At 32.3% G+C, this 27,591-nt stretch overlaps 1 protein-coding gene across 3 annotated transcripts in view; it reads right to left on the bottom strand.

Moving 5' to 3' along the window:
• Positions 1 to 394: 394 nt before the first annotated feature.
• Positions 395 to 27,591, bottom strand: part of DENR (density-regulated protein) — a 60,346-nt gene continuing 33,149 nt past the window's right edge. For all 3 annotated transcript variants that reach the window (XM_085820161.1, XM_085820160.1, XM_085820162.1), the window contains exons 4-7: positions 25,824 to 25,911; positions 22,185 to 22,352; positions 3,512 to 3,651; positions 395 to 521 (exon numbers count right to left, since the gene is read on the bottom strand). In XM_085820161.1, the coding sequence (XP_085676287.1) occupies positions 477 to 521; positions 3,512 to 3,651; positions 22,185 to 22,352; positions 25,824 to 25,911 (441 nt within the window). In that variant the 3' untranslated portion in view covers positions 395 to 476. The remainder of the gene's footprint in view (positions 522 to 3,511; positions 3,652 to 22,184; positions 22,353 to 25,823; positions 25,912 to 27,591) is intronic.

Genomic DNA, 27,591 nt, shown 5'->3' with positions numbered 1-27,591 from the left:
CACTGATTTTGTTGAATGTTAATTTTTTAGTAAAATGCTTCAAGATTATTTTTGGACCAAAAAAGTAAATAACTAAAAAATAATCATGTTCAATTATATGTAATTTTCATAATATATATGTGCATAGGTATGTAATTCTCACAACAATGTAGTACACATTTAGTAATAGTCTATCTTAAAATGTTGTGAAAACTTGATTAAAATATATGTGAAAGAATTTCAATTTTTCATTCAAAGCATCATTTAAACAAAATTTGTGATTGAACTTCCTCAGGAATAGCATATATGTGTAAGTTAGTGTGAATTTTATCAAAATGTATTCCTTAGCCATCATTTAGTGAATATTGCCATTTGACTTGATAAAAGAAAATGAGTGGACAATAAACAAGAAGGGTTAAGAATATGTATTAATATTTTTAATGCATTTTATTGTACAAATATGATACACAAAAGTACAGCTATTTAAATTCTTTTAGTTACCGAGATTGATCTCCTAACATGTCTACAACATCTTCATCAATCTGTAAAGAAAGGAAATGCATAAAAATTACTAATAATCATCCAGCAAAATGATTCAGGATTTTTAAACAACTTGCTTTGGCTGCATTGAATATTTATTACTGGCAAAAAATTTTTTTTAGTGTAACTGCTGTGTTTCAACATGTGTTCTGAAGACCAGTTATGTCACAAACTTCCTAACATCTTGAAATTTTCTTCCATATTTCACATCAAATTACAGGAAATCGTTATTTCTTATAATTAAAATATTGTAATCTAAACAACAACAAAAAAAAAAAAAAAAAAAAAAGACCGGTATATCTTTAATGAAATTTGTGTATTAGTCTGCCAGCCGTAAGGCTACATTCTAACAAGCTAAACAGACTGCACAAAGCATTCTTCAGATTAGTACGTGGTTTTTAACATATGACAGTCAATATGAAATAACATGTTAATAATAACAGTCAACAATTGAAATTATTGTGTGTCATGAACAATGGTTTTAATCGGAAAAGAGTAACACCGTATTTGTGAAATGAGTTTGTAGTTTTTCAATTAAAATATAATATTATTATAATTAAAGAAATTTTAGTACTTGTTGAATAATAGAATGAATTCTGTAGAATAATTCTTAACTATAGCTTTTCTGAAATAAAAGAAAAATATGTTTTTAAATTATACTATTACGAACATTAGATATCTCATCCCATGAATAAAGATCATATCTAAAACTCCGAATTAGTTCATAAAAATATTAACGCCCTGCAGAAAGTACTGAAAGTCGAATGTTGATTTTGAATCTGAAAATAAAATGAAAACTCAGTCTGGAAAATATTATTATGTATTGTAATTACGAATATTTCCAGTTTTCCAATATGAGAAAAATTATAATATTTGTTAAAGTATTTAAACACACAAAGATATGTGGGCCTGTAAAAATTGACTAGTGAAAAACAATAGAATCCACTGCTTTCTTTAGAAAAGCACTCCAAAGAAAATGATAAACAGAAACCTAATAAATTAAAAGTTAGAATATTTAAATAAATAATTAAAGCATGAAGGCAATCATATTTATATCTGTTTTTATTCACTGTAAGTACAATGAAATAAACAACATTCATTCATTAATTTTAATTAAATCATAAATGAATTTAGCATTTTCTTCAAATATTCACTTAATACAGTTAGAGACCTGAAATCGAGAACTTTGGCTGTTACAGGTTTTGGAATTTTGAGTATTTTATATCATCAGTTAAAATCTAGCAAGATGACATGTAAAAAGTATGAAATTAAAATGCAAAATTACTGTTGACGAAATAATGAAACATTTATGAACATAAGAGAACCAAAATTTACAAAAAAAGCTCAATTCTTCCCTTGTTTAAACATTTCTGTCAAAGTAAGTTGCTTAAGCAGTTTTATTTTTTGTAATAATACTCACTCTTTAATGTTATAGATATATGTAATTTCTTGTTCAGTTACAAAATTTCACAGTTCAAGTCTTGTATTGTTTGTGATCAGGGCGGATTTAGACTTCATGAATCCCCAAGCTATTTGAAATATGGGAACCTTTATAAGTCTGTCACACTATATTTAAATTTTTTAAGGCTCCAAGAAAGCGGCGAGGGGGACCCTAAGCTATAGCTTGTATTGCTTATATGTAAATCTTGCACTGTATGCGATTACGGCAAAGCCTGGAGGGCTGTCTGCCTAAGGGGAGGTATACACTTGTTGAAACACATGGGGAAAACCACAAAAACGCCCATGCAGCCAGCCTGTTTGCTGGATTCGAACCTAGGACCAAACTACCAGTGTTCAGCGATTACCACTCGGCCACTGGTGGGCCCAAGTCAAGAATCCCCACTAAACCGTCGAATTATTTGCATTCTCAAAAACCTCTCTGTCATTTTCTTCATTGTCGGTAGCAATATTTTATGGATTTTAAACCATAGTACAGATTTTGCCATTCGTTTGGTGATTGCATCACAATGGAAATATTCTGTTATATCATCTTCCCTTAGTATAACTTCTCCATATTCTTCACAAATGACATTAATTGGAAAATTGTACCTTCTTATAACATTAAAAATCTATGCCAAAATTAGGTTTTTGTTTTGTCTAATTTTGAAACTGAACTAAGCCAGTCAGTGCCATTTTCTCCCACCAAGGCTGTCATAGAAGGCAAGTACCAAATATGCTTTCACTTAACAGATTCTGTTACCACTCCAGAATAAGAAACTTTGACATAATAAAAAATTAAAACTTTAATAAGACAGCTGTAATAATAGCCTTCAAAAAATAATAAACTCGATCAAACAAGAAAGTTAAGGAAGAATGCAATTTACTATGTTAACCTGAAATTGAATTCTTTAGAATCTAATTCTTCCCAGCTGGTATGCCAACAATACCAAAAATAGTATGAGCAATTACTATGCCTAATTATTTCTCTCTTCTCTGCTGCTATGTCAAAAGAAGAAAAATAATGTGAGCAATATCCCACTCCAGACAAACATGTCTTGAGGATTCACTTATTATTTAGGTCAGATAAAAAAGTGTTAACATCGAATCAAATGCTGAAAGTATGGTCATAAATAACTTTAACTAATGCACTGTCATTGCTCATGCAATGATTCCTGAGTCAGCAAGTGTTTGATAGAGACATGCAGGAATCTCAATTAGTTGGTAGAAAAATCAATTTTATGGCACATCTGCCTTTTACTTTAGTATTAAATGTATCATTCCTAGACTTAATGGGGGAAAAAAATGATGGTGGTCCAGAGTTTTGAATATTAGACATTTTTGGGTTTTAATAGGTACATTACAAAACATACATTTAATATTATAAAGAATTTCTTCATTATTTTACTTTATTAGGAGACTTCAATACCAGCCTTTGAATGCTTACTGTATTGAAAACTGGTAGTATTTAATCAATTTTATTCTGCATTTTCCACAATAAATTGTGATTTCATATTAGTGAAATATATTTTAAGCTGTTAAAAGAAATTCTTACCTCAGGCCAGTGCTCGGTGATGATGTCAAAAAGCTCTTCTTTCACATCACCTTGTATAACAATTTCATCATCACCTGTTACTGATGAACCACATGAAAATTTGTGAGAGAAGAATTTGGCTGCTTCTTTTAAGTCTATGTCTTCAATAAGGGGAGGAAAGAATGAGTTGTGGTAATGAAACATATTTGGTACAAGAAATTTTTAAAATGCTTCAATATAATAGTATAATAAGATCAATATAATTAGTATAATAATATCATAATAGTCAACTTTTGATTTTTTACAACATTCTGTTTTTCAATGTACCGTTTGATAAATATTAGAGAGGAATGAATATTTTAAAGTTTCTTTCAACTAACATAAAAATAAATTGCATTTCTTGTAATCAATATATACCGAATCATCCTGCATTTATGTTATGTAATCTATAGAAATGCAGTAGCAATTATACCTTCTTAACATGACTTGATAAGGTTGAAGTTATTAAACCAAGAATTTGGACAGGGAAAAATTTCTTAATATAGACTTTCCTCATTATAGACAGGAAAATAATACATTTACCAAAGAGGCTACGCTTCTTGCAGATGCTGCATGTGTCCAGTTAGCCACCTTTAAATTATATAGTTAGGCACAAATGAAGTATTTTCTATAGCTGCTGCGTTATATCATGATACAGAGAGCCAGTCTTAAGTGGGAAAAAGAAATTATGCTTCGATTTCAGTATATGCATCTATAAAACAGTACTCATTTGGAAACAAGAAAAGTTAGTTATTGAACAGAACTGTTTAATTTTGAAAATACATATTTTGGATTATTATTCTATACTGATAAACATGGCGTTGTAATACTTATTGTATTGGGTGAAGTATGTTGTCAAAAAATTTATTTTTGTGGAAAAACAATAATGATGAAGAAGTAGAAAATAATAATCAGAGATGGTAAGATGCTCTCACCTAAAAGTTCTGAAGCAGCTGTAGTATGGATACAGCGACATGTGACCAGGCACTAGGGCAGGGGTCGCCAAACTTTTTTTATCATCGCCCCCTATATAATTTTTCGAAATCTCCATAGACCCCCACAAAGGTAATTTTGAGGTAATTAAAATAAAAGTATAAATAAGTCTAAATATTTAATAAATCAGAAACAATAAGTAAAGTAGCTACAGATTTTTTACTTCTTAATGAGATGAGTGTGCCTGGTGTTTCTTGGCAAGGTTCGCTATATTGGGTTCGAAATTAGTCAAATTTAACCGTAAATCCCCTCGAAGCTCCACATTTAATGTATTTCTGTTTTTAGTTAAAATTGAATTAACGTGACTGAAACCGGCTTCAACCATATATGAACTTGGAAACGCCAGCATAAATGGCTGAGCCATTTCGTAAAGTTTCACATATTTTTGCTTTATATTTATATTAGTCCAAAATTTATGTATTGTCAAATTTTTAATAAGCGTTTTTGCTTCAAGATCGGACAATATTAATATTAAGTCAATTATAAAAATATTTAAAATTTTTATGTACGCAGTTAGATATGTGCGATTTGCGTATTAAGAACTGTTTTTCCTTCGAGTCCCAATAGACCCCCATTCGACCCCTTGGGTCAGATAGACCCCTAGGGGTCTATATAGACCACTTTGGCGACCCCTGCACTAGGGTGATTAGTTTTTCGTTTACAAAAAAAGTTTTGCCCAGATAACTTCTTTCATTTATTTTTTATTGCAAGTAAAATTACACCACCAGTTTACAATAGCATGAAATGTGTTTGCCCCATATACAGATGAAGACAACATGAAATTCTCGATAGAATACTTATAAAATTAGATTTTTATGATATCTTCATGATCAGATATATACAAAGTAGAACACTGTTACAGATATTTGATTATGGTATTGAGGATACAGGAAATTGCATATTAATTACCTTTATAATTAAAATTTATGAACTTTAAATTTTTAAGCTTTAAAATTTATGAACAGGAGTATCAAGTTAAATCTCTACAGCAAAACATACAAGTTATGAATACAACCTTCATAAAGAAAACAGATTTCTTACTGTATTTGTAAATAACCATATTATAAATTATGAAAGGTATCTATTTAACTGGTCATATAAAAACTACTAAAATGTTATGGATAGCAATATGCAGCAATACTGTATGGTCCATGCAGACCAGTTCAAGTGAAAAATATACTTAAACACAAAGCAATGTACAGAATAAGTTTATGCACCTTTTACTAAATTAAATACAGTGCATATTTTTAATACCTGATTTATGCTAAACTAAACTTCTAAAATGTCCACAGAAGTGTACAAAAATACCAAAACAATCGTTAGCAAATTACATAAGCTAAATGACATAATGTGACTGTGTATCTTACTGAACTTATTGAGTTTTCTACTTTTATCATTTCATTCAAATTATACTATTGTGAATGACTGACAATTAACTAAGAATACTGACCTATCAGATATAAAAACTGTGTTAGTATACTGATGGTCATTAAAATTGCTACACCAGGAAGGAAAGGAAATAGAATCTTGTTTATTGTGTATATACAGCATATGGAAGGAAGACATGATTCAATTTGCAGGTGGTTTGGAGTACACAGTAGGCAATTGGATACACAGTGCTGCCACTTTTGGCTGCAACCTGATTGGGCATCAAATCAAACTGAATCTCATAAGAAATAGACACTTCATTTCATGCAGCTTCAACTCCAACCAGAGTTCGTCAATTACATTGGCAAGTGCTAGTCTTCCGGTAACCCATGATCAGATATTTTTAGTGAGCGATAGATCTCGAAAATGTGAGGTTGAATGTGAAAATGTGATGTAACAATCAAACACCCTCTATATCGGGAAAGGTCAGGACAGCATGGGCAACATGCAGTTCAGCATTATCTTGCTGAAAGATAGTGTCGCAGAAGCCTGAAAGGTATGGCACAGTCACATAACTTAACACGTCAGAAATGAATCATCCGCTATGCGAACAAGAGGACTGGGATGCGTACCCTATGGCACTTCATACAAGCATGCTAGGTGCTGGGCTCATAAGATAATGACAAATGCGAGCTTTCAACATTCACCTTGCTGCATCCAGACACAAATACGTCCATCATGATTCTGTATGCAGAACTGGACTTCATCTGGAAAGATAGCCTGGTGCCACTCTTGTATCCAGTGTCAGCGTTTGTTGCATCACTGTAGGTGAGCATGTCTCTGCTGCAGTGTAAAGGCAAGCCATAACAATAGTCGCCGTTCTGATGATCTGAGGTGTAGCAGGTGTCACCATACTGTCTGTGCAGACATTTGTCGCTCTGCATATGAGACAAGTTCCTGACTTAGTATATATGATGTATGATCGTGGAATGCCGAAAAAAAAGTGAGTCTGTCCGCTTGGGCATTAGTGGCCTGAGATCCTGCATAGTGTTCAGTATGATCATCTTGGACCCATCCTTTCCACAATTGCCTGACAGTCACGAAATCATGTCTAACATGAACAGTAATGCCACAGAATGATAAACTGCAATCCCAACAGGCCATGATCCTGCCACAGTCAAGCACAATAGCAAGAGCATCACTGAACATGCTAGGAGGAGTTTCTCCATCTTACAAATGAAGCAAAAAATGACCTTTACACAAACTAATTAATATGCAATTCCAAAATGTGAAACTCACTATGCAATCTTCCCATTTACATAATGTAGATGACATTGCTTATATCTGCTTATGCGCATGCACTGGAATGCTAATCATTTGCATAGTCCAGATGTAATCCTTTGATGCCAAATTGACATTTGTTGCATGTTCCCTTTATGGTGTAGCAATTTTAGTGCCAGTAGAGTAGTTTGGGTTGATTTATAAACGACTAAACTGTACAATATTTTTTGAGATTTTTGAAATAGTAAAATAATCTGAAATTGCTTATAATTAATAAAAATAATATTTTTAAGCAATGAAATGTATTCAACAGGAAATCACAGAAAATAATCATATTTTTCAGAAATCAATAGAAATTTTTATAGTCTATAAATCTTTGATATTTAATATGTAAAAAGTGAAAAACTTAATTTATAGACATGTGTGGTTTGAAATGTAAAATTTATTAAAAATGAATGACATGTGAAGTATCAAATTTATTAAAAATGTGGAATTCAAAATTCCAACTAACATTAATAAAAGTAGTGTCAGAAAAATAGTGATTAAAAACAAAAGCACTGCATTGTTTCTACAAAAGAAGTAAAAATACATAATAATAAAGCCTAATTCCCTTAATGAATATTTTGGTACATATACGAAAGTTCCTCCCTTCCCCAAACATCAGTTTAATATTTTGTATATGTGCCACGGGAAAATATAACTGCAGAAATAATATTGTTGTCTTGTATGCATATTTGTTTGTAATCTATTGAATGCACAAAGAACTGAGGATACTTGATAAAATTTATTTTCCCCAAAAGAAACACTTTACATTTCTGGAACTTTCCACGAAATTACTTGTACAGCTCTTTTCAGTATCACAGAGCATAATCAGCAGTTACACTTCAAACCAATAAGAACATTAAATGCAATGTAAAATGAATTTAAAAGTAACTTTAAGTGACTTTACCGCTCGGCCACTGGTAGGTCTGAGTATGTAAAGGTCTGTAATATCAGCTGCATATGTCGTGTGATTGAGGTCACCACTTCCAAATCTGATGTTAACATTTTTCATTAATTTTATCACCAGATACGGTCTGGAATGTAACACAGTGTTCAGATGAATTTACCTATCTACTGTTGAGCCATATTGTTTCGGATGAAGGTAGCACTGGTTCCTGTATCGATAGTGATGTTGCAAAGAACTCCATTTATATGTCCCATGATGAAGACAGTATTATTGCCATTGCCGTAACTCATAAGAGAAATAGAAGTGCTTTAAAAGGAGCCTCTGCATATCTGGCAACCTATACTCCATGAGACGGCCACTAATTTGTTTCCTACCTCCTTCCTGGGGAGCAGTCTTAGCTCTCATGACTTTATGTGTTCTGCTGTTCCTTCAAACATGGCCTTCAGCACCACAGTTCCATCACTTCAGGGTCGGTTTGTTTCTGTTTCAAGATATTGACTTGTTTGGTTAAATCATCTACACGAGCAGCTAGTTGATCCACTGGCTCCTGGACATTAGCAACTCCGAGTGATGTCTCTACAGGTTGCCTGCTCGGTCGTCTTGAATTTCACGGCATATGCTAAAGTGATTCTTAAACCCTCAATATCCATAATTTACAGGGCTTTCTATATCTTGAGATCCCAGATGCCATCGATAAAGTACTGTAGGGATAGGATTTTTCTTGCTTCTGATGGGCAGTTCAAAAAGTGAGATGAGACAGCCTTTCAACAGATACCTCCTGGAGTGTTTCTGTGGATGAGATTTTTACTGAAGCGTGCAATAGTTTTTTAAAAGCTCCAATCTGCTGGTTAGAGCTATGAAGCCTAGCCTGTGGTTTTCGGGCAGAGTTTGGAAAATATCTACTGAATCTGTTCTCAGAAAAATGGTGAGGTGGCAGACCTTAGCTTGGGAATCCTATCCATTTGCTTTTGCCATTATAGGAAACTGAGTCTGACACACTTTCAGGATGTCTTTTCATCATATATGGATAGTTCTAGGGTGGGACGGGAAGACACAGATAAAAATTTAAAGGTGTCAGAATCAGGGCTGTGGAGTCGGTAGGGAAAATGACTGACTCCGACTCCTGGAATTTTAACGGCTCAGACTTCTTCATATTTATGTAAACATATATACATAGGTACAGTTAATTTTTTTAATATAAAAGAAGTAATAGATGCTACAGAAAAAAAAAAAAATTGATGCATAGCAAATTTTTTATATTAATTAGCATTTATTATGAAATGGAAAAACTGGCATTAGTAATTTCTAATCGGCAAGATCTTCTCTGTTAGAGGACCATAGATCCGATTTGAAAAACTTCAGAACTAAGAACGGTCTTTCCACACTGACTTGAGTATTAAGACGAGCTGTTACTGTTAGGGCTACTTCCTTTAACTTTTCAGGATACATTTTTATAAGTTCTAAAAGAGCAATCATATTTATCTATTTCTTCAAAGGCCGTGTATAAATCTTGTTTGTATTTTTTCATTTTTATATCTAAAGGCTCTTGGTTATTTATTTTCATTTGCTTTGCCTTAGTCTTTTCAATATTATCCAAATATTTCTCAAAATCTAATTCATCAATGGAAAAGGATGATAGAGACTCAGTTGCAGTATCTGCAGTTTGACTGTCCTGATTTGAATACTCCAGTTGTTATGAGAATAATTTCATTCTTAATGAAAGTTCATATACGGCTTTCTTTAACTTTTTAATTTGTTTGCCATTCAATAAAATTCGGCATTTTGGATCTACATATATTGAACCCAGCACGATCTTATTGTCTAGCAAACTAGTTTCTCTTTTCTTTATTGAAGAAACGATTCATTCTGCAATAAACCCTCCATTTCAGAAAGAACAAACATCGCATTCTTCCAATCTTGCCTCATGTTAATTCTTCAGATTGTAGGTTTTGAGTGGCTATATACGGTGTAGAAAGAAGAATTTCCAATTCTGCAAGATCATTCCACAGTCTTTCTGTTAGTGAAACATTAGGGTTATCTACATCTTCTAACATTCTCGTCTCCTGTTAACTCTTCAGATTGCAACTTTTTTGTCGCTATATATGGTGTTGAAAGAAGGGTTTCCAGTTCTGCAGCATCATTCCACAGACTTTCTGTTAGTGAAATATTAGGGTTATTTACATCTTTTGAAAATGTTCTTAATCCTAACAACCACTGTATCATCAAATATGTACTTCTCCATTGCGTTGCTCCTTTTCCTGCTGGCTTCCTAAGAATGGCATCAATTTAGGGAGTTCCCGCTGCTTAACTCAATTAACCAATGAGATTAGTAACTAAATGAATCAGTTTAATCAAATAATGGCAAATATCACGTCAATCCTGCTCTTTTATATTTATTTACTAATATGCCAATAAAACAGAAAATAACTATTTATTAATGTATATAGTTCATAAATAAAAATATTACCTCAGTTTGTCATTAACTTTTTTTTTTCAATTCACTTTAATTTCATTTCAAATTCAAACTGTTCAACAAAAACTGGAGTCGGAGTCGACGTGTTTTTTAGTAACTCCAACTCCGACTCCTTTTACCCAAAAATCTACCAGACTCCACAGCCCTGGTCAGAATTGTGTCCAGCAGATGCGATTGATTTCTTCAAGCTGTCAACTCCCTTGGTGACAGCAGCAGAAACTCTGCCATCATTTTCTTATTCAACAGTGTTTCTTCAATTTGTTGTTGAATTTCTTCAACTTTATTTTTAACTGTTTATATTCTGCCTTCCATAGTCAAAATTCTTTTCTATTATGGCAGAAATTTCTCTTTTCATTTTCTGTTGACCTGCTTCAATCTTTTCTTGGCCCGCTTCCATTTCTTTATATGCAGCAAACGCTGTCAACAGTTGTCTTAGTTGCTCATTCATCGCCCTCTTCACTGGCATTCAATCTCCCTTCTAACACCAAAAATTGCTGTACGTGTATGGGTTCATAATGGATTGAATGCACACAGAACGGAGCATAGCTTCACAAAATTTATTTTCCCAAAAGAAACTCTTTACAGTTCTGGAATTTTCCACAAAAGTACTTGATCAGTTCTTTTGAGTATCACAGAGCAAAATCAGTAGTTAAATTTCAAGCTACTAAGAATGTTAAACACAATGGAATACAAAGCACATCTAAAAAGGGAAGCTCATACAAAAATCTTTCAATACAAGGAAGTTAGCTCTGAACTAAAAAAGAACTAATTCTCTCTCTTTCTTGCAAAGTTTTCCCTTGGCTGCTGAAAAATCTCTAGTACCTTCCATTTCTTGAAATTACTGGAAGGCATATACAGTTCATTACACATAAGAGCCATATATGATTACAGTTACATACAGGAATCAATTACAGTTATACAGGGACTGGATTAAAATGTTGCAAACTGGTCGCCAAGTTTGGTGACTTGCCAAATTTGCCGACAAGGGTGGTTGCTAAAATCAATGCTAGCTTGGTGACAGCTGACCAATTTCACGAGAGAGTCATTTACTTTGATATTAAATAGACTTGCCCTGTAATCTTTTTTGGCTTTGCTCTCTCCAAGACTTTCATGTTTTACATTATACAAGAAATGCTACTATTTCACATAAAATGTCACTAGAATTATTTACATATATATACAATATTTATAACAATAAGATGTAGCATGACTTCCAGAAGCTATAGAAAAAAGGTATTTTGTAGGCTATCAGCACCAAACTATTCTAGAAGATTGGTCCATAATTCTATTGTATCCTGAGTGTAGTATTTATGTATTTCAAAACGCATTCGTTATATGGAATCCCAGATGTGCTTAGTAACAATGAGAACTAGTGATTTAGACGATAGGCAAGATTTTAAATTCAGATGAGTTTTTCTCTAACCATATTTGGCATCTCTAGAAACATTCTGATGAAAAAGCCCAAATCATCATTATGAATCCAGTACATTAACAACTACAGATACAACTTCATAAAGAAAGTATCTGGTTGTAATAAAAGTTTTCAATAAAGTAAAAAAAAAAAAAGGAGGCAGTACCTTTAGTGTAGGTAGTAATCACCACCCAAATCTAAAAATTTTCTGCTTTATGTTTTGGTAGTTTTTCAAAGCCTTCAGCCCAGAAACTTGGTGGCTGTGCATCCAAAGCAGATCTACCTCATTTCAGACATCCTGTGCAGAATGGAAGATAGCACCAGCAAGATGTAGCTACAGGTGTGAAAAAATTAGAAGTCCAAAGGAGCGATGTCGGGCTATATGGTGTGTGTGCAAAAGAGCACATTCGAGTCTGTATAGAGTCCAACTGGTGAATGCAAACACATATAGTCTTGTATTATCTTGATGGAACATTACCTTTTTGCACTGGAACTCAGTTCAATGTTTTTCCTTGATAGCGGCGTCAACACTGACTATCATCTCACTATATACCTTACTGTCAAGGGTTTTACCTTTTTCAAGATACTCTTTGTGGATAATACCACAGCAATTTCACCAGCTACAAAGCATGACCTTTTTGTCAGTTTAATTGCGTTTGACGATGCTGCTGATGGGCTCACCAGGCACAAACCACCACCCTTTTCAGCGTGTGTTGTTGAAGTAAATCCACTTTTCATCACAAGTTACGATCTGGTCCAGAATTTTGTCCTTGCTTAGATATTCAAGCAGATTAGTGCAGGCCCGAATACGTCTGTCCTTATCTGCTTGAGTCAGCTCATACGGCACCCAGAGATTGAGCTTGTACATCAAGTTTATGCGATGCATAGCATGAATAATGGGGATAGCACTAACGTCTAACTCCTTAGCAAGCTTTCGAGCGATTGCATACCGATCTTCTTCCACAGATTCTCACAGGCGGCCCTCATCAACATCAGTATGGCGGCTAGAGCACTCTGCTTCTTGAAGCCGTTGTTTTTGAACTTTCGGTGCTAAACTTTCACAGCGTCATATGATATTACTGATCTTTTTGCAACAGAACTGGAAATAAATGATGGTTCTAATCTGTTAGTGTGATAGTTCCATTTCAGACACCTTACATTTAATGATAATGATATTTGTTTTTAAAAATTTCACAACATAGTATTTTAAAGCAAGTCCCTTTCTTTCAATTCCAAAAATTGTCTGACAAAATAACATGCCAACGCAAACTGTTTACGCAGACGATATCTGCGGTGGTGGGAAACTTTCGTTAAAATCTGATACATACAGCATATGCTGTTAGAGATGTTGATCTACTGCATGCCAGGTAAATAAATTCCTATATTTTGCACTTAAAGCCTGTACATTATGAAAGAAATATTGCACAATTCTTATACTAATACTAATTCAGAAGTCAAACAACAAAAATCAGCGTTATATTTACAAAATTTTCACAGGACTAGTTTCGATGGTTTTACCGAACCATCATCTTCAGCTGCAAAACCGCAAATGAACAAGATAGGAAATAATGATTAGATAAGATAAGAAAGCATGGACAAGAATAAGCAAGTGGCGCCATCTGTTCGCGAAACCAGAACTAAAACATAATTTCTCTAAAAGCCGAAGGCAAATTTGGATTGGAATTAGGATCGTTAACTAGAACAGAAAGATTTTTATGAATGTGAAATGCCTCTAGAAAATCCAGTTCTCCAATGGAAGATGTTTTTTGAATAATTTTGGCAGCAGAAAAATTGAAAGTGTGATTTTCGGACCAACAATGTTGAGCAACAGAAGATTTCTGTGTTTCCTTTTTTCTAACATATGCCTCATGTTCTTTGACACGAAATTTTAAGGCTCTCTTAGTTTGGCCAATGTAAATTAAACCACACTGGCAAGGAATCCTATAAATACCCCAGGAATTCATATCCGGAATGGGGTCCTCGAGTATAGAAGTTGGAATTTTATTGATGGGAGAATAAACAACCCGAAAGTTAAATTTCTGCAAAATATGTGCAACTTTATAGCTAATTGTGGAAAGAAGGGAATGACAACAGAATTTTTATAATCTCCTAAAATAAGAGTGTGGCTTTTAGTGTGTTGAGATGAAAATTTTTTAACTGCTTGATTAATAATGTTGGGTGAAAAGTTCCTGTCAATAGCTATTGCTTTTAAATAATTTAGTTCTTCATCAAGGGCTAGTTTGGAGGAGCAAACTTGAAGAGCACGGAAAACATAGGAATAAAATGAAGCTAACTTTTGTTTAGTCGGATGACATGATTTAAAGTGTGGTGGAAGGCAAACCGATGAAGGTTTACGGTAAACTGTAGTACTGAAGTTGGATGTGTTACGTGTGACCAGAATGTCGAGAAACGGAAGAGAATTGCAAGTCTCAAGTTCAAAAGTGAACTGAATAGCAGGATCAATAGAATTCATTGTTGAAAGAACTTTATTTAAATCATCTTTATTACCTTCAAACATGGTAAAAGTATCGTCTACGTAGCGGAACCATGCCGGGAAGTTTAAAGTTTCAAACAATTTTGATTCATAATAATGCATGTAGATATCAGCCAGGATGGGACTGAGGGGGCTTCCCATGGCTAATCCCTCAGTTTGCTTGTAATATTTATTTTGGAAAACAAAATGTGTTTGTTTCAAACAGAGTTGAGTGAGAGAAATTAGCTCATCAATTTCGATGCAAGAGAAATGAAATTCGCGAAGTCTGGTTTCTAGACATCTTAATGCACCCTCCACTGGGACATTGGTGAATAATGATTTTACATCAAAAGAAACCATGAGTAAATTACTAGGAGAAATGTTTTTAACCTTTTTTACAAACTCTATTGAATTTTTTATGGTGTAAATGTTATTGTCTAATAGAGTGGAAAATCTAGAAACTAAATATTTAGCTAATGGATACGAGGCAGTACCTAAATTTGATACAATAGGGCGGAAAGGAATACCACTTTTATGAATTTTGGGAAGAGCATATAATCTGGCACAATTCGCAACAGATGGGATAAGCGAATGTTTTAAGTTGCTTGAAATGATTTGCGAAGATTTGATCGCAGTTTTTATTTTGGATAAGTCCGAAGGTGAAGGATCTTTAGGGATCGGATTATATGGTCCTTCGTTTAAGAGTTTAATGACACCATCGATGTAAGTGTTCTTATCCATGACGACTATCTGGCCACCTTTGTCGGCCTTTGAAATGATAATATCCGGGTTAGAATGAATTTCACGCATTGTAGCTCTTTCTCTCGCAGTTAGATTTGGTTTCAAAGGTTTATTATTGAATTTCACATTATGAGCGATAAGATGCCTAATCAGCGATATGAGCGATAAGATGCCTTATACTAATGTTGAGGTTCCAGCACTAAATCCAGTGTTACTTGAGCCATTGCTGCATGCCTACTGCATGAAACGATTTTTGTCAGCCAATGCTGATTATTTTCACCTCCAGCCACTGAGTCTGCGCTTGTTTCATAAATCTGCAAATTCTTAATGTCAGAATACATCTTCTAAATGATCATACTTAAAAATTCCAGCTTTATGTTTACTTCCAAAATGCAGTGGTCTACCTCATAAGCTCAAATTAGTAAATGACACTGAAAATTACTTCAGTCACAATAAATTGGCATTATCACAGAAGAAACAGTTCTAAACCTTTCGCAGATATCTATCACTTGGCATATTCACAGGTAAATGCAAAAAATGATGTGCATGAGTAGCATTGCTATGTATTTTGCATAAACTTGCATAAGTTTCTCTGACACTTCCTATTGAGCAGCAGGGAGAATACTAAAAGCAATGTATATCTAAATCTGCAACTTAATTTTCAGGGAAAAAAAAATTACACACAAATCTCATGCCATTACCATAACCATATATTCATAACACGCATTATTAATACAAAAAAGAAGACTGAAATACAGCGGGTTTCAAAAAGAATATACGTATTTCGAATGCATATATTTATTAAACTGCATGACATATGAATATGAAAACGTATATATATGAACCTTACAGATGTTCAATATGTCCTCCATCAGTGACACAAACAATATCACATTGATACTCAAATTCCTCCCATACTCAGGCAAGCATGTCCGTCATCACTGATGTTATGACAGTACAGATCCTGTTCTTCACCTTTTCTATGTTCTGTGGAAGTGGTGGTACAATAAATAAAAAACTACAGGAAGAAGTCACAGGGTGTCAAATCCGGTGATTGTGGTGGCCAGCTGAGACATGCTAAGTTGCCAGCTCCTTGATGACCAATCCAACAGTTCGGTAGAGTTTCATTCAGATAATCATACACTTGGCAACATCAGTGAGGGGGTACCCCGTCTTGTTGAAAAATGAAGTTGTCTTCGTGCAGCCTCGAAAACAACCAGTTTTGTAACATTGTGCAGTACTGCTGACCATTAATCATGTTTCCATCAAAGAAGAATGAGCCATAAATAGATGATCGGGATATCACACAAAACACATTGATTTTGGGCAAATCTCGTACATGTTCAATGGCTGCATGTGGGTTCTGTAGGCCGCAAATTCGAACATTGTGTTTGTTTACATGACCACTAACATGAAAAGTCGCTTCATCACTGAACACGATGCGTTGTGCGAAAGTGTTATCATTGTCAATAGCATCAATAATCTCGTGACAAAATGCCACACGTTTGCATTTGTCATCAGGACACAGAGCCTGTAACAAATGTAATTTGTACAGCTTCATAACTAACCGACATCTCAAAACACACCAAATTGTTGTAGGCAGTTGTAGCTTCCAACTTGCACGATGAGTTGATTTTGAAGAACTATGTTGGAAAGCAGTTTGAATTCGTGCAACATTTTCACAAAGAACATGAGGGCGGCCAGGACTCTTTCCTGTACTTATAAACTGTCGATACCATCTGCGAATGTTCCACCCATTCGGGGGATCACTTTGGTGCCTCAACTTGAAATGTCTTTGCACTGTAATCACGGAATTGTACTTCGCAAACTCGAGAACACAAAATGATTTCTGCTGTGAAGTAGCCATTTTAAACATGTGACAATTACCACGCAAAACAGAAGACAATTGACATCTATCGGCTATTAATATAAACTAGACTACGTATTCATTTCACCATTAGCTGAAGGCACAGTGATCGATAGTTTCGACAAAATAACATTTTGTAATACTTATATTCTTTTTGAAATACACTGTATACAGATGTGCGTTATATACCAGATGTAAAAATGATAGACTTAAAAATATGGAAAAGATGAGCATCCACAAATTAGACTTCTACGCGTACCTAAATGCTGTTTATTTAAAAGAAATGAAGCCTTATAAACTTAAAAGTTTTCATTATCAGATAATATGAAAAGTTTATCATATTCGTTTTCAATAATGTCTTCAGGCACATCATCGAAATTTGCTTCATCTTCACCCCCACTGTTATTCTGATCCATAAATAAACAATCATCTTCCATTTCATCGAGATTGTTAGATATACTAATTTTTTAAAATAACTTAAATTATGTTTAGTTTCATTATGTGCTTTTACTATACACTCATACGCTATTTCTAGATTAGCATGATGCATTTGGCCTCTTTTCGTAAATCACCTTTTAACATCCATGTATTCACTATCCTTTAGAATTTTCTTCGAAAGCTTTATTGATAAACACATCTAAAGACTGAACTAATGGTGTTAATCTGCCTGGAATAATTGTCATATCTTTATTTTCTCTTTAAACAATTTCTTCATATTCCATTAGATGGGATCAGATCATGTCCCAAACTAAAAAGACTTTCTGAATTCTTTATGGCAACAGTATGATTTTGTCAAACATTTCTTATCCACAATATCACACTGTTATCATCCATCCATCCTTTCTCATGAACATTCATTAAAACACAATTTGGGAAATTTAATTTCAGCATCATTTTCTTTTCGAAAGTAATTTTATACTGACTGCTAAGCAGGAAAGCACTACGTGAGGTGAGATTTTTTTTTTTTTTTTTGTGATCTGTTGTTTTTATGTGAACCATTTTTATTACTCTGCCATCAAATTTTGTATTTGCTATCATATCAAACATTGCTGAGTTTCATCCATTATTTCTAATCAGTGACAGTAAACAAATTTTGCCCTCATTTGCAAAACTTTTGCTTTCACTCATAGAACTAAATTTATTCAGTGCCATAAATTGACTACACCAACTCAAAGTTACTTTGTAAAATCTAACTCTTTTAGGTATCATGCAAGGATACAATCTCAGTAAGAAGCCAGGCAATTTTTAACACAGACATAAAGAAATAGTACATGGGGAAAGGGTTTAAATTGCCTTTTATTTGATTAAACTCTTTAACAAAAATGCATGGACTTCATGCTCACAATAACACCAACTGCTTGGCGTTGGGAACTAAAGAATAATTTATCAATAAATGGCAAAGAGTAGTGCTGGACTACTTAAGACTAACAGGCTGGACTTGGCAACCTATACTGGTGACAGACTTTAACAAATGGCTAGAAGGTCTAGCAGCAATAAGATGAACAGCAGGAAGGACAGAACAGCAACGTCCGCTATGCTAGCAAAATCATGTTCTGACTTTCTCTTTCCGTTCATTAAAATACTCTTCTTCTCTTTAATTTGCATCCTGGTGAGGAAATGTAAGGAGAAACGAAAAGATAACAAAATTTAGAGTACATGGTTATTCAAACTAAGGGAAAACCTATAACTTAAAAGTTTTTACTTTCATTTGCCTTCCCCCCACACTTTAAAGCAAATAAACATAGGTTGTTTCTTGTTACAATTAATCCATTCTTTCATCCATTTTCTAGGATCCAGTTTTTAACACTTTCTTCTAAGATAATCCATTTTGTTACTTCTTTCTGGAAAGCACATTTATTCTTTGACATATTGTGATTTTATTTTTCTTCCGATCAAGTATCAAGCTTTCACCAATACCAAACAGCCTCGCTGCAGCACGATATCCATTTTCTTTCGCAAATTGAATGACTCTACGTTTGAAACCAGCATTGTGTATGTTTCTTTTGGCCATAGCCATATTTACTACTAAAGGGAACATTAGACCAACTGTATTTCAAATAAAGCAAATGTGATTTGCTAAAGCCTTTAGTGTTTACTTCAAAATCATGGGTTCCAATGACCGCAGAAGGAGAAAACATCTGACTCCTAGTTCCGCGAATTCATTTGGGTTGGAGGTGCATTTTTTGCCCTAAATTATTCCCACTCTTCTCGAAACCATAGAATAAAATTTTCTGTGCACACCTGCATTGAATACAGCCTGCTTTTTTCGCAGAATTATTTACTTCCAGAAGCATTTTCCCTGCATACATATTATTCCCCTGATCCATTGTGAAATCAGTATACCATTGCTGGAAAGTCTGGGAAAAATCTTCGAATGAATCATTTCAAAAGATAACAGCATTGAATGTGTATCTTTCAGGTTTCTTCATAAAAAAAAATCTGATGTGTACACCACATGACTTCCTTGTACGGAATATTAAATTATACGCATTTTTTCTTGCATTTCATTTAAACTTATTAGATTGAATTAAACCTACTTCGCCGACAGCGCATAAACCACAATAGAATAAATGCATTCTTTAAAATTCACTTTGTTTACCATAGCGACACTCTGGCGCTAGGTTTACTTAACAGTATTATATTTTGTTCATATTATAACTCAGAATGCACAAAATTTATATCATTTAAAGAATTATCTAATCGTTGCCACATGTTCTATTCAAATACTATAACAAAGCTAGAACGATATATAAAAGAAATTAAGCAAACAAAACAAAAAAAGAAACAGTTTTTCACAGACGATTGAGTATTTCTCATTCAATTAATTCAGTTCTCACTTCGCGACAAGGCAAAAATACATAAAAACTCAAAATATCTGTATTAAAAATTACAAAGTAAATCTTAAATGCTTATTTCCTCGAAAAAATTCCAGAAAGGATTAAGCATAATTTAAATAATAAATGAAGACGTTATCTTTGTTGTTGTGAAGCTAAGTTTCTCTAGATTGGCAACAAATCCGCTATCCTGCTGTTTCAAATGTAAACAAGAGCAATTGCCGCCAGCAAAAACATTATTAGGCTTAGCGATACTTAAACAATTTTAAAATTGTTGATAATTCTAAAAATATTGCATACAGATTTACTAAAGGCATAAAAACCTTAACCGGAAGATAAGAACAACATAATTCAATCATTTTTAAAGCAAAAAATGTACAATTTACAAACATATAAGAGAAAAGAAACTGAGATCACTGAGCCGGATATAACAGAGTGGATATATATATATATATATAAATATATTTATACACGTTTGGTGCGGCCGATTGCAACCAAAATACGAGGTGCACATCTACATGTTATAGCAGTCCTATATACAAAATTTCAACGTTCTGAGGCTACTCGTTTTTGAGTTATGCGAGATACGCACGTACATACACATGTTCGTACAGACGCCACGAAAAATTCTCTTCAGAATTCATTTTAAAGCAGTTTTATAATTTTTTTGGAGGAAAAGAGTGTTTTATTTTTTTCTTACATACAGATATCACGGAAATACATCGTTAAATTGCATTTGAAAGAAGTCAAAATGGGATATTTTCGTTGAAATATGCTGCCTGAAACTTTTCGCGATTACAATACTTCCTTTTTACTTTGTACAAGGAAGTAAAAAAAGGGTGCACATTACATGGCAAATATACCTAAAAATTAAAAATTGTAGTTTAACTTTACAGGTGCACCTTATACACCATTGCACATTATATGCCAGAATATATGATAAGTTAGACAATTGAATATGTCTTTTTAACAAATATTTACCATTTAATTTCTAGAAAAACCTTTCTACAAAACATAAGCTATAGCTTGAAGTGAGAAGTCTCTGCACAGTGTTATGTGGAGAGTTTTGTTTACATCTATGTACACTAAATTTGTTTATCTCAGATAATCTAGAAATAATATCATAAGGCATAATTTCCACTTTCAGATAATTCCTCTGCCATTTTGACTTTTTTCACATACTCTACACTTCTTTTGTGGATTTGTTTAAGTTTTTGCGAGTAAAATGATCCTAGGAAAAAAGTCTCTATTGCTCTGCTTGTATTACTTGCTTACAATGTAAGCAAAGAGTTACTAGCACACATCCTTCATACACTCTACTATCAGGAATAAATCTGTTTCTGCTATACCTAACCAAAGAAATACAAATCTGTTTATGCTTTTGCCCTAATCTTTTTCTTACAACATAAAACATTACCATTATAAAATGTTTAATCCATTAAACAGAAAAGTATTTTTATAACTCAACACAAATTTTCTCATCAATGAAAAGGAATATAAGTAATCATTCGGTAAATCTACTCCACCCATGCATCATTATAATCTAAAATGATATCAATTTTCTAATGCGACTATTTTTCTCCCACAGCCTCCCCCTCCCAATTCATTTCAATTTTCTTGTGCTTTACGGTTTGCAAACAGTAAATATATACATATATATATATTTTATTTTTTCACTTTGCATTAAAATAGTACTACATGAACCTGAAATGATTTCAAATCATTTCAGTTTTTTCCTACAGATTCTTTCAGTATATTCTTTTCCACCAGGCATAATTTCTACTACGGCATTAGTTTTTTATAGATTGTAACTTTTGATACATTTTTGACACAATATCCTAATTTAAATTTCCATAGCTTAAAAAAATTGCGTGCTCATTTAACGGACTGAATTGCTTATATAATATGTTGCATACTATGTCAGAGATCAGTTTATGATACTTAAGTCTCAGAAGTTTAAATGCTCTAGAATCTTCCATTTATTCAGCCAATTACATTTTGTAATTTACAGAAACAATTATTTTTAATGCACTTCACAGCTGATGAAGTACAAAATGGAAGTCAGTTGTGCAAATCACTGAAATGACAATGTTTTCTGAAATTTAAGAGTAAGAATATCAGCATCTACAATACTCTTTTGCAATTTTGGCACTAAAGTATTTCAAAATCTGAGGTCCTTCAGCAGAAGTTATTAATAAATGCAAAAAGAACTTTTTTGGGTGAAGCATTAAAAATTTACAAAGCTATGTAATAGAATCATCTTACCAAAAGTTTTAAGACCAGTTATAACTGTTACAAATTTCTTTTTGCCACGAGGTGCTCTAGATAAACAAATTTTTTTTTCCTTTTCTGCCTTTTTCTTTGCTTTTAGCATTCCTTTTCCTCCTCTCTTTTGCCTCTTTTTTTCTTCTTCTCCTAGAGCAGGTTCAGCATCTAATAAATTCCATAAGAGTATAATAAACTGAGAGCTGTTTTCTAGACATATAAATACATTTATTAAAAAATTACAGTTATCGTCAAAGAAATTTAGTAATACATATTTTCAATATAAATTAAAAGCAAAGTTTAGAAACTTATTCTATTTTTTTAAATGTGGATTTGTGGTAAGTTTTGTTTCAACTATGCATGCAATATTCATGCATTTAAAATTGCTATGTATTGAGTTTTTCATATTAATTACAATTAAGATGCTTCTTTATTATTCTTCATTATTTACTGTTCATCTCTTATTTATCTTTTTTGCTATTCTCTGCCTAGTTCTCTTTTGTTATTTAAGCTGTTTTGTTAATGAAGTGCCAAAGTGGCAACCATATTCAGAGCCCTTCTATGTTCGAATGGACTCCAATTTATCATGATTTGGTCACATTTGGTGATAGTTTGTGAAGAGTTTTTAGTAGGACTGCCTTTTTCACACAGTCCATTAAAAAGGAGGCTCTTGGCACTATTTAAATTCTGACAGTCATACTAATAAAAAGTACACAAATTTGCTATTAGCAATTGAAATGTTATATACATATGTATGATGATTTTGAATGTTGCTAAAGATGATAGTTACATAAAGATGTAGTTGCAGTCATGGCTGAATTTAATATTTCTTCAATCTCATTCACACATTTTATAGCTAACACAGATAAAGTGATACAGTAAATGCCTGTGCTTGAAGAATTACATCGGTATTGTACAGAATTTTTTAAATACATTTGAAGCAGCAGGTGTTAGCAAATTGGCAGTTGAAAAACAAGAGAGAGGGAGAGAGAATGCAGCATATCTAAGATGAAAGTTGGGTTCGGAGTGATTTGTATTTCAGTTCACAATTTCTTCAATGGCTGTGAAAATAAAGTTTTGGTTCCGGAACTGAGATCATTATTGTTACATACCTTTGTAATTAGAATTATGCAAGAAAAATATCACATGAATTAATTTTGAAACACTGCAGTTTAGAGAGCTGCAATTTCTGTTTTTAGAACAGAAAAGGAAAATAACCAAATTAAATTAAAGAGTTAAAGGACTACTGCAAATTAACATTATAATTTAACACAATTTTTATATTGTGCATGCAAACATGCACGAATACCCACGCAAACCGTATTTACTTGCGTATTTCTTCAATTAGTTATTTCAGCACGATTTACACACATCTGATGTACGATAACAATGCAAAATGCATGCACAAAGAGGAAAGTATGTTTTGTAAGTAAAAAGAATATTACTGAAACTAGTAAGCTCTTTTCAAATACATAAAATAATATTAGAGTGTCTTTACATGCATTTTTTAATTTATGTTATCCTTCAGAAATGTTTATAATGTTTATAATTTATGTTATATGTTTATAATTTAAGTTATCCTTCAGAAATAGTATACCATGCATACTTTCCCTCCTGGTTTTCAAGCAACAAAATTAATAGGAAAAATATGCAGCATATATATATATAAAGAGAGAGAGGCTTAACTGCTTTCCTAGATATTCTGAGTTAACTTGGTCGCTGAATATTTGTCGAAAATAATTATCATGAGTTAACTTATAATTCATGTTTCATAACACACTTTTTCATTTATTCCGAATACACTCTTCGGCACTGCTGCTGACCGTCATAGTGTTATGAGAATATACGAGATTTATGCAACACCTTTTTCAATTTAGCACCACCCATTCACTCAGGTGTAAAGCTATTTTTATCTCTGTTCAGCACATTAGGTTAGAAATTTAGCTTGTTTTGCAATTTGATCAGAAATACATGGATCACTTATACTTCGTCTCAAAAAACATTCTATTTTTGTCCAGATTGTAACATGCCTTTACGTGTAATGCTATGTTTTAAGGTCTACCACATTGCTTCTAATTTGAACTAAACTTTTCGTGTATTTTTCATATTTTATTTCTTTTCAATAATTTCTTTCGCATTTTCTCTAGACAGATAAACACTCAATTTACCATTATTAAAATTCAAAATTATTTTGAAATTAATTTTTTGTGCTTAAAAAAAACTAATGAATTAACGAGATAATTAATTACCATTTATTTCACATGATAAAAATATTTAAAAATATAAAAATTTTGGAAAAATATTTATAGAATTTGGTTAATAAAAAATAACAATTTTTGCATGACGACTGAAAAATAAAGGGTTAATTGAGGGGTTAAATTGAAACTGAAGAAAATTATATAAGCAGCAGTACAGAAAAAAAAAACGTTAATTTACATCAAGGAGATATAGTTAACCAGTAAACTAACAGTTATTTACAGTTTGATAAACAATTTCGACTATGAAAAGGATTTTTCATCTCTTATTTATTGTTTTACTTTTTCATTGTTCAATTCATCAGATATCCTTGTAAGGTATTTTCTCCCTCCTTTCATGGTATAATTGAAATCATGTTTGATGTGTATTTGAGAGGTCTGAATTCGAGGGCATTTCCTATTTTTCACAATCCTGCATCGATATAACCCAATGACTCTACATCCTCATTTGGTTCACATATTGCTTGTTATTTTACTGTTGACTTTATAAATGTGTTTCTAGAAACACAAATATTCTCAAGTAGTTTAACTATATTATTCATATTTACATCATTTTGATCTAAATTTATATAATTACACACTTTTTACTGTTTTTATTTTTACTGTTTTTATTTTTGTATTTACATACTTTTTTGAATTGTTTAACTGGCTATGGGAAACAGAAACTCATATTTTTTAATACCTACTTAAGCAAATTTCATGGTAAAATAAAGAGAAATAATGAACTAAAAAAAAAAGAGAGAGAGAGAGAGAAGCAAGAATCAACAACAAGAAAACATTTGTTTCACTACCATGAAATCTTTTCTGAAATTTTTAATACAGCTGTCAAAGGCTTTTATAAACTGGAGCAACTTTATATTTCAGATCTGAAACTATAGGTAAGAAATGCGAGCACTGAAGGGACAGAGCTTTAATGGAATGACATTATAAGAAGGATGGTCTAGGATGAAAATCTGACTATACTAGGCTAATTTGGAAAGCAGGAATGTAAACTATAAACCAAGAATGCAAAACATATTACTGTGCTAAGAAGAGATATAAAGATAAAAAAATGACCACAAAATATATATTTATTCAATTTTTTATTTTTATAAATAAATACCATTTACAAACTTCTTTTATTGTTACCTGTTTGTTCTTAAAACACACAATCTCAAAAACACATACACACACACACAAAAAAAAAAAAAAAAAAAAAGCCCTCTAAAAAAAATAACACATAAATAAATTTAAAAGTGAATAAAACGTAATATAATATTCTTTTAAATATATAAAATGAATTAATTAAAAAAAAAAAGTAAATTCGGAAAACTGTAAGATGCATTTAAAATAGCATATCTTTTCTCTCAAATAACAAAAAATTACTTTTTAAAAGTTGACTTACCTAATTTCATTTTTCTCTCAAACTCATCAGGTAAATTTTTCTGTAGCCATTCTTTACATTTTTCATAGTTAGGATAGAATTCACAATACTGTTCAAAAATAATTTATAAATTATATTTAACTGCCAAAAAAAAAATTATGTTTTAACTCCTACCAAAAAAGTAACATGATTTCAATTATCGGAGTGCCAAACTGGCATGAATTCTATAGACAGCGGCAACCCCTAAAATATTTAAAAGCTTCGTAGGGGAAGAAATGAACTTGTAATAACAGTAATGTATCATATATAATACAATATATATAATATTTAACATGTGCAATGCCCAAGTTGTACAATTCTCTGCTGTTTTTGTTTGGGGGGGGAAATCAGATAATTGCATACATTTGGTAAAGGATTATTCTGAATTTTCTCATTGGTACTATATTTAAAAAATCATTTTTGATATTTGGAAAAGAATCTCTCTTAAATCACGTGAAACATTTCTACACAGAAAACTTTGATAATATAAAAATTCCTTTTCATTTTAATATATGAAATCACATTTCTCCCTCTTCCATTAGTAAACATCTCTCTCATTATTAGATATGTTTGAAAGAAATCATCAGTATCATTGTACTCATTTTCTTATAAGAAAACATATTTAAGGGCTTAGAAATTAGCAAAAATATTTTGCTTGTTTCACATTAATAGTAATTCTAAACATGTGGGCTTGTTTTCTAATGGACTTTCAAAATCCACTGAATTTTGTAAATATTCTTAATGCCAAATAAATATATAATTTTGGAAATTATTAATCTTTGCTGCAGTTACATTTATAAGAAGGAATATGCTTATTGAAAGACTTATAAAAGAAATTACATGAATAAGAAACATTTTGATTTAAACTGTTTGGGAAGGAAATGTGTATTAAAAATATTGCAATAAAAATTATACACATTTTAAATTTAAAAATATTGGAATAAAAATAAAAATTATAATTATTTTAAATAAAAATACACAAAAAGGAAAATTTTAATAAGAGTGCTGTGATGGAAAGTCAATAAAAAGGTTACAAACTATTGAGGTATAACAAGAAAGACCAATGAGTAGTTTCAAAATGTAACTACAAGTAAAATATGTACTGATTCAGTGCAAAATGGTACCTGTACAGGGGGCATTTCAGGACTGAAAAAAATTACTACTATGCTAGAACAATGTATATTACAAGAGCAGTAAGATGTGACATATAATTGATTCATTCTTAATGTTGAAAAGCAAGTGTGACTACTGCATTACATTATGTGCAATGTTGCACTTTTGAGCAGTATTGCATTAATTAGCCAAAAAAGTCCATCACATTGTAGTATTTGTGATAATATTGGCTTCGCCTCATGCGGCTAAGTCAAACTAGGAATACCACAGAACAGGTAGCATCTTCTTCAACAACTCATGTTGTTTTTACTTGTTTGATCCATTCCAAACTCAAAATATTTTGTGAACGATGCAAACATAGAACCAGAAGTCTCTAGGTGACCAAGGAAGTGATCTAAAGACTTAATGGTATAGATAATAGAGCACTCGTACATCAAATTTTAATGTAGATGGAGATTATACAGAAAAACAAAACTGTTTATAGCATAAGTGTTATGTTTTTTAAATTTATAAAGAATTTTCGTATTTTATTTTCTTTCTTTATTTATAAGCACGAATAATATTTTTATTACTAAATTACATACAATATATATATATATATATATATTCTGCATTGGGAATGCTGCATAATAGCATC

This window comes from Stegodyphus dumicola, chromosome 7 (genome assembly GCF_044657685.1).
Source record: "Stegodyphus dumicola isolate Sdum_Otavi_A_Nest chromosome 7, ASM4465768v1".
In the NCBI taxonomy this organism is placed as follows: domain Eukaryota; kingdom Metazoa; phylum Arthropoda; class Arachnida; order Araneae; family Eresidae; genus Stegodyphus; species Stegodyphus dumicola.
This window is presented reverse-complemented; position numbering and strand designations above follow the sequence as displayed.